The sequence below is a fragment of the Haliotis rubra genome, unplaced genomic scaffold (genome assembly GCF_003918875.1).
Source record: "Haliotis rubra isolate DU_JTF1 unplaced genomic scaffold, ASM391887v1 Scf674, whole genome shotgun sequence".
NCBI lineage: Eukaryota > Metazoa > Mollusca > Gastropoda > Lepetellida > Haliotidae > Haliotis > Haliotis rubra.
The window spans coordinates 3,621-13,176 of record NW_025767384.1 but is presented as its reverse complement, the minus strand read 5'-3'; the positions used below and the strand labels follow the sequence as shown (position 1 = coordinate 13,176).

General features: G+C 40.0%; 1 protein-coding gene across 1 annotated transcript; it reads left to right on the top strand.

Moving 5' to 3' along the window:
* Positions 1-1,880: 1,880 nt before the first annotated feature.
* On the top strand, positions 1,881-9,253 carry LOC124257811 (the record flags this gene model as incomplete). The annotated part of the gene is made up of 5 exons (XM_046691950.1): positions 1,881-2,024; positions 5,669-5,932; positions 6,556-6,759; positions 8,919-8,990; positions 9,188-9,253. Coding segments are annotated over exons 1-5 (750 nt in total), but the record flags the coding sequence as incomplete, so codon positions are not given.
* Between the last annotated feature and the right edge of the window lie 303 nt (positions 9,254-9,556).

Below are 9,556 nucleotides of genomic sequence, written 5' to 3'. Positions count from 1 at the left end.
GTTATTGTATGATGTATATCATAGTGGATGTTTGGCGATAGTTGTGACATAGAGTGTGTGGCTGAATGCCAAGGCGTGCAAATAAATGTCCGATGCAGCTATGTTTTATCACTGTGTTAAGTTGTATGTTATTGTTATTTTTCACCATTAGCATGAATTTAGAAATATATTTCATATCTAAAATGCTATTTCAAGATAATACGTGAATGAAAGTTTAACTGATGAAATATTACTACTTTGTTATAAATGATATATGATTTCTTAAACTGGATTGAGTTATGCCAAAATGTTTTGCCCTGTTCTTTAGTGCTGTATTACTAGTTATATGTATGATCTTTATTTGCCTTAAATGCTAATTCATATTCATGTTGAGAAAATAAAACAATGAATCTTATTATATATTCTGTTGTTTTTTAAGTAAACGTCATGATAATAACAATTGCTTATATTGTTTTTAAGAAGAGTTTATGATATGAATAAAGAAGAATGTTTAAATTTGGCTCTTTGAAACGCACATGAAAACCTGTGAACCTGAAACTGAAACCGGTAACTGAAACTATGCGGAAACTATGTCGGATTCTTGGTAACTGAAACTCTGCGGAAACCTGTTCGGGTCTTAATAACTGAAACTCAACGGAAACTTGTTGGAGTGTGGGTAACGGAAACCTTGCGGAAACCCTTAGAAAGTGGGTAATTGTAAGTTTCCGTTATTGCGGAAACTCAATGTAACAGAATGGAAACTCACTGGATTCTAGGTGGAAACTTAAGTTTCAGTCCACTTTCCATCAGGTTATTTTTGCTGTGATATCTTACGACACTGACTCAGTTTGGTAACAGCGGTGTGTAGACCTTGAAACATAGGATCTTCAAAAAGATTCATGACCGCCTCCGTGCTGTAGTGGTTAGAGCGTCCGCCCGAAGAAGGAAGGTTGCGGGTTCGATCCCGACCGCGTCATACCAAAAGACGTTAAAATATGGTACTTGTTGGTCCCTGCCTGGCGCTCGGCATTAATGGGTACAACAAGGACTGGTCAACTCGGAGTCAGTATAATGTGTCTGAGTGGGGTATTCATGCTTCACTGCGGCATGGTATCTCAGTGGGCTAGCACTATAAAACCAGCTTCAGTCTAGTACAAGCAGCCTCCACATACACACGCATGCCCGTCGTCATATGAGCCGAAATATTCTCAAGCACGACGATAAACCCAATTTCACCTCACCTCAAAAGATTCATGCATGATCAAGTACATTTTATATTATTGGTGAGACAATTTGTGTTCTATGATTTCAAACACGAAGCTGATCTCCATTGTGTGGGAATGCGTGCGACCCACGTCCACCCGGGACGTTGTTGCATAACACAGTCGGATGGTCTGGAGCTCGGAGACGTCTCACAGTGCTCTATTGTTTCAGACACCAGTGATTTTGACACAAGGCTTAAACTTCACGAGACCGAATGACAGCACGTACTTTCAGCTGATTAGCATGTGCTGCTTCATGGTTTTATGGACGCAACCATTAATTTTCGCGTCGGGGAGGTGGTACTTTCTTAAAAAGTAAAGTCTCTGTTTAACTGAAATATTAGTGCCCCCTTTTCTTTCTGGCGATGGACATCGAATCATCGAGCTTTCCATTTTGGTTTTATGTTGGAGACAATAATGAAGGTTCTGAACATGTAGAAAATGCTGATCTCAAACCACAATCAAGCTCCCCTTTCCTTGAAATGGTTGCTCCCTTATGGCGCACTATAAAACACAGATACTTTAACAGATTTGTATCGCATGTCGTTTATCGCATTGCAGATATTATTCCCTATTCAGTATTCGCCATTCAGTATTCGCTTTACAGCCATGTTTCCTTTTTCAAGGTCTTTAGGTCTCATGCAGCAGACTCAGAGTGCTCTGGGACCTCAGCCGACTCAGGGGTCCCAGGCGATCCAGGGGCCTCAGCCTACCCAAGGAGCCCAGGCGATCCAGGCACCTCAGTCGACCCAGGCACCTCAGTCGACCGCACCCTCAGCCACAGTAACGCGTGGGGTCGCAACGTCATTTGATGTGAGTAAACACCAATTTCATTAAATATTACTCAATCCACTGCTACCACAAGTTCTACACATGCCTATAGGTTATTTACACGCCTGCGGTCTACTGGAGTCTCTTACACGGCGGCTTCGTCTTATTGCTCTGTAGCATATGTCTAAAATGGTTGTTACTTACCGACAATCTGAGTGAATGAGTGGAGGGGTGCAGCACTGACAGGCAAATATAGAAAGTTTGGAACCGAATATCGGTCAGCTTATTAGGCGCATCCTTGATTTTTTTGTGCTTAACGTCGCACTCGGCAATATTCCAGCTATATGGCGGCGGTCTGTAAATAATCAGGTCGAACATGACAATCCAATGATCAATATCATGAACATCCCGATCTACTTATTAGGATACGATAACGTCTCAACCAAGTCAGCGGAGTCTGACGATCCCATTGAATCGCTTCTCACAAGCTTTGGTTGCTGAAGACCAATTGCCAACCCGGTGGCAAATCGCTTGAACCATCGGACTACATGTACTCCTATCACTAATAGTACCACAACTGTGCAGACTGATGGCGTGACATCAGTCGTAGTGTTTAATCAGGACTGAGTTGCCGACGGCTGTCATATGGCTGACGTATTGCTGGGTGCACATTCAGAAAAATACACAAAGCACAGCAATTCAGCAATCTTGGACATGCACATTACGATTATAAAACTACCTGAATAATTACAATAGATTGATTTTCATTATATATATTTCTTTTGCAGCTTGTTCAAAAGCGGATGCAGAATCTTCTAGACCAGATCAAAGAGAGAAATGGACAAATTGGAATTGGAAACAGAAAATTGACCGACTGAAATTATACGTAAGCCAATAAAATGAACGTAAACGGACTAGTTTTGTGATGGCATGTCGCCTATATGTAGACTCGGGTCTTATGTGGCGTTGGTGATACGTCGTCTCTCCTGTATAAGGTAATCGTGTATCTCTACTTGGGAATAATCTTTTGACTATAAATATGAATTCAGAATGAATTGTACGTAGTTCTGGGAGGTTCATATCGATTGGCGTTTTGATCTGTAATTTGTGGACACACCAAGTAGAACCACCTGAAATGTGCGTCCTAATACGGCAACCAATATACAACAACAAGCAGTGTCCATGAGTACAAGCGTATATCTGTCATGTATCTTTTTTTTCTTCCTCCCACAGTCTGCAAATATCGGCCAGCAGCATCAACGTCAACTGCAGCAAGGTCCACTACTGCGGCAGTGACGTATGTCTCCGTCGCCACCCAGGCGGTGCCAACTGAGTATGATGAATTCTCATGATTAATGAGTGTTAAATAAGCAGCTATATACCCTTTTGGGGCTACTCAGGAATTAGTGAAGATGTTATGTGCTAAACGAATGATTGCCCTTTGTGTGTATGTTAATGGAGTAGACCCGATCAATCTATATTGAGAATGAATAGTACCGAGTAGGCCACAGACCTATAGTACATTTCACATATACCCTTTTCTTAACATCAGCGACTTGATAAATAGAAAACGCAACATTTGAATTACAATTTCATTTGAGCAAATAAATAGCGAAGAAAATTTATCAATTGATGGATGGACAAAATATCCTCAACACAAAAATAAACGTTACGGACCACCCCAATATTCATAATAGATCATATTTGTCAACGCGTGGATACGCGTCGACTGGGAATTAGCTTTAAGATGAATTATGTTTAAGATGGAAGTGTACGTACAATACGTTGACAAGACGAAAGAATACGTTGAGCTCAAACTTCTTTAGTTACATGACAGACATATACACACAACATAAATGTGGTGAGAGGAGTTCCTGCTCAACCCCAGGAGTTTCCTGCGAGCGGCATTATCCTCGTCTCGTGGTCGTCCTTACACCAGCAGGCGGTATATCGGACTCCGACTCCTCGACAATGTATACGTGAACATATATATATATATATATACAGTTCTTGACAACAATGGACAGGCGACGACTCAACAACGGACACATAGAAAAACAATAGCACTTCCTTGACCATTTGATGTAATGGCAGACACGGCCAAGGGGATGACCAATTAAGGTTATAAGTATCATACAAATAATTAATTGCCTGACAAGTCAATGTACAATGCGGAAGTGATAAGGATTACATAGAATACAGATTAGCATCATATAAATAATTACAATAAAGTCTCACAGTAGTTGTTGTAGGCTGTCGTGAATTAGTCCTTATAACAATATGATGTATTAACTATTTTAATATTGAAAATTGCGGTGGTGCTTAACTTATGTTGTATCGAATTCTTTGATATGTTCCTTTGTATAGGTTTTACTGTCCTTCGTCGAGAGGTTTTTATAATATACATCTATTCCATTTCAATGTCACATATGTTCTCGTCACGATATGGCTGTAATATTACCGATGTGACGTTAAATAATAACTCACTCACTCCTTTGTATAGCATTATATGTTCCACATACAAGAAGGAAATCCTATTCGTCTTTTTATACCATTATTACATTTGATGTGTTCATCCTTACTGCGAGAAATGTCTTGCATGCAAATAAATGTACCTATTCTATGGAATCAAAGTATTTAAATCCACAATTTTCCCCGAAATACAGAAGAATCACTTTGATTTTAACATCAAATATTCGAAAAAGAATGTAACGTTTAAATCCCCGAGTATTTGTAATTTCTCAATATATTGGAACCTTTCGTGCTTGAACAGATACATATTTTGCATGTACCAACCATGAAAGATGATCAGTGAAATATACACCAAATTATTTATATGAAGTGGTAGTCACTATGGTTCTGCCATTTATCTGAGAATACAAAGATAAGCGCCAGCACATTTCAAAACTAAGATGTGAAGCTGTGGAAACTTTAGGCTAAAATAATTGGGAAGATCAATCCATATTTATAGAATGTTCATCTGGTAACTGATTTAGGGATATCATAATCGTTTGTATTTACAATTAAAGGAAATATTGTTAAAGATGTGATGGCACTGCTTTTATAGCAAAATAACTATTCCTATTCTGCTTATACAACACTATTAAACTTAGGTTTCACTTGTCAAAATGACAATCATGTGACCATATAAGTCATTTCTGATTTTCACTTTTCAAAAGAAGATAACCCTTTTGAGGAAAACAAAATGCATGTTTTCCAAAAGCGCTTACATCCTGTGTAAAGTAAAATATAATTTCCATAAAGCTTTTGTTTTAAACCAAAAGTACTAAAACCAAATTATGATAGTTGTTTTATTCTGAAAGATTTACTATAAGATGACCTAGATTAGCACAATATACTGGGTGGCGCTTTACTTTTTATTCACAGTATATATTTCTTTTGTTTCTCCCACTGTCTGCAAGTACACCATCCACGTCATCTGCAACGATGTCCACACCGGTGATGTCTGTGTCCGTCGCCACCCAGACGGTATCAACTGTGAGTATGATGAGTTATTCCCTCATGATTAATGACTGGTAACTAAGCAGCTATATAAGGATTTCACATGATTTCACATGATTTGATATGTAAAATGAATGAGTCCACTGTATGCATATGTTAACTCAAAGTTAATACTCAATGTTGTATTCCTACAGGATTTCCCCTGTGCATGCAGCATCCACTTCAGCAACTGGACCGTCGACGTCTTCCGCATCTCGGCCGTCGACGTCTTCCGCATCTCGGCCGTCGACGTCTTCCGCATCTCGGCCGTCGACGTCTTCCGCACCTCGGCCCTCGACGTTTTCCGCACCTCGGCCCTCGACGTCTTCCGCACCTCGGCCCTCGACGTCTTCCGCACCTCGGCCCTCGACGTCTTCCGCACCTCGGCCGTCCACGTCTTCCGCCCCTCGACCGTCGACGTCTGTAACATTGGCAACTTTGGCAACCCACACCGTCTCAGCTGTGAGTAACCAACATTTAAGTAACAGTAAACTTAGCTTAACAAGTCTGAAATGATATTGACAAAATAACCTTATCATAGGGTCTAGATCTGTTATTCTACATTCCTTATTCCAACGTCATTTTCAACGCCCCTGTGCAGAAAATAGTATGATGTCCAAAACCATCCCGTGAAGATGTTGAGTTGAACTGGTCAAAGGAGGCAATTTTATTGATTCATTGCGTATCATTTAACCCGTCGATATGGATCATTTCTGAGTCACATGGCTGTCTTTCTCTGGTCAATTATCGACAATACAGTTCACTAAAATGACATTACCTTGTACGTTTCTGTTCACAATAGATCTCGTGCTTGAGGTACACGCCAGTTTAAATAATTATTGTTTGGTCAGGTCCCAAGCTGGATCGCTCAAGGTTATGTGCTTTGCACAAGTAAAGTAAACTAAGAATCAGACAAAATCATGTTCAAAATTCTGTTTCTCTGTAACCTCCCCAATCCAACACCCATTAATATATCAGCTATTCATTTTGCTATCTGAAAGTATTTAAGGATACGAATTCTTTCAACTGGATATTATTTCAGACCCAGGCTCTCCATAACCAGCGACGAGACGACAGGCACCGGCAACGGACTCTTGCCAGGCAACAGCAACAGCACCAACAACGGCAGCAGCAACAGAGGGCAGAACACCAGAGACTTGCGCGCCAGCGGCAGCAGAGGCAGCAACAGCAGCAACAGCCTTACCGAGATCTGCTGCGTGATTTTGATGAAGAACAGAGGACTTCGGTGAGATTTTAAATTCATTATCTGTTGGTAATTACAATGTCATATTACGAAATAGTTCTGTCAAAGGCCGTGGGATGTCTTTTTTGTCATACTAATCGCTGTCAATCAAATATATTGAAACAATAAATTCTACTGCTTCTTTATTGTTTGAAAAACAAGTAGCCCAGCACTCGAAAGCATCTTATTCCAGTACAGACATGCGTCCTTTGGTCACATCAGAAACCTATGATCATGGGTTCGAATTCTCCCGATTATCTTTCTTGATTTGTCTGCCCCAAACTCGTCCCCGTTGGTTTCAACGTAATCGTTAACATGTAACACCTACATCACTGTAGCCCCGTGACTACCAACTGAAGACTCAGGCAGCCCAGAGGTGTTGAGGGGTCTTTTCATCTTTCATGGCTCCTACATTCCCACCTGAAACACCCGCCAACACCTTCTGGCTGAACGATGACTCGATTGTGTCCACACGCATCTTCTGAGTCACTAGTATTTGCCGAATGTCTATTGTATGTCTGAAAACGTTTTGAGTTATCTTCAGTTAAAACGTTGCCTCAAAACGACCATTCAGTATCCTTGGTACTGTCAGATGTAGTGCTTCCTAATCATGTGCGGTGCAAAGTGTGTGTAGGCATCATTGGTCTACCAATATGATGGCTATGTGGACAGAGCTGACAAGGTGAGTTTCATACTGCCTGATTAGATTTTACAAATTGTGACACTTATCCACTGTTTCAAGGAACTTTAAGTAAGATATCGAGAACTTTGAGCTTTCGTTTCCTTCGAACAACCTTTTCATCATTTCTTTCTAAATGTGTGTTCTTTGTGAATATGAAGTGACATTTGATCACTTTCTGCTTTGTAGCGGTATCCTTGCTACAGCTATACACTACAAGTCTACGACGCCTGTCTCCAGTCTTGTCTAAGGTGAGGTATATGAATGCCGGACAGCTGCATTTAACTTTTACAGACGTCAACATATTCCAGACGACATTCTTAAATAGCACCCCCTCTTCAATTGCCCTTGACAAATAACATCAATGATATTGTACATAAAGCTCATCACGCGAGTTCGTTTTAAGAACAAAATATCATGATCTATATGTCCAAATAAATGTCTTCACCCCTCCCATGACCCCTTCACGCGGTCGTAAGTAAACACTTCGGTTCTGTTTGCAACTTTTGCCTTTAATCTGGCTTTGCATACTTTTTCTATATGATCGTATATTATCTTCCATAGACTGCTTAGCTTTATCATATTCTGGTCAGGTAAGCATGCACCAGTCGCAATGTGATAATTTCTGTGTTTCTCTTTCTTCCATCCTCTGTGGCTGTGTCTTGGTTATATATTTCCTACATATTGATACTGCTGCCTTCAACAACATTCACCCCCCTTATGCTTCAAACAATTACTATCAAGATAAGTTTGGAAAACGGTCAACACTCGTGCATTGATCATTCATTATGGTTCTGTATAAATTCAACATCATTATTCTGAAATTAAAACATGATACTCTTTTTTCTTCAGGTATCCTCACAATCTATCATCTCGAACACCTCTGCCATCTACACAGCATCATGTGCAGGAATAGATTCCCTCTGAAACTCACTATATATCCATGAGGAAGTGACTCAAAGAAGTTTAGATATAAACTATTTTACTAAGTGTGAATTTTGAGCAGGTGGGGTATCCTATCACGAAAGTAAACACACCCAACATCATTCAAATATTTGCTCTTGCCATGTTGATGGTATCTTCTGTTTAACTCACTCTGTTTAGTGTGTAAGCGCGATCATCCACTTACAAATCCTTGATGATGTCCCGTGACAGTAACTGATGACTTAGCGGCTTTAAGGTGTTGAGGGGTCTTTCATGTTTCATGGCTCACATTCCCACCTGGAAACACCCGCTAACACCTTCTAGTTAAACAATGATTTGGTTATGTTCACACGCATCTTCTGGGTCACTTGTAATTTGGCGAACGTCTTTTATGATGGTATTGTTTGAAAGTGTTTTTAACGGAAAGATTGGATCGTTGTCTTTGACATTAGTGTTTTGACAATAGATCAAACTACCTTTTAAAGCTGAACAATCACTACAAAGATGAAATGTTATTCACTATCATGGATCCTCTGAGTTGGAGACTCTTATTCCTAAGCATATGCGGTGCTTCGGTATGAGGTTGAAATCCACTACGAAGATGGGTACAGGAACAGAACAAGACGATAAGGTGAGTTTAAAAACACTTCTGTGAGTGTAAGTATGAGGGCTCATCCACGGCTTCAGTTTCAGACATCACATGTTCAGAACTAGCAAGAAAGAACCTCCAAATGCATATTCTTTAACAGAATACTCCTTTGATCATTTCTAAGCAATTCTTACTTTTTGTGTATAAATAACATCTGATTACACTTTGTACATTTACAGGTATTCATCCTTGACTCAGCTGTGCTCTGTGCTTTTCTACCACAATTGTCTTCACTCCAGTTTGTGGTGAGTGTCTGAAGGCTAGTCCTCTGCGGTGTATCTATATACCCTGTGACCACTATTGTACAAATACCACTGTATTATACCTAAAACCTTGGACACCAGTTGTCGAATGTCCCTAATTATCAACACATACTATTCATGGAAAATAAACTCACTCGGCATCTATCACGAGACAGATTTATTTCGTAGAGTGGCCATGAGGCCAAAACGTACAAGTGACATTTTTACATCATGTTCTTTGGAGCTCTGGCATGAGAAGTACGCTGGCATTTATAAGGCAATCATAAAACGTTATGGATTTTGTTT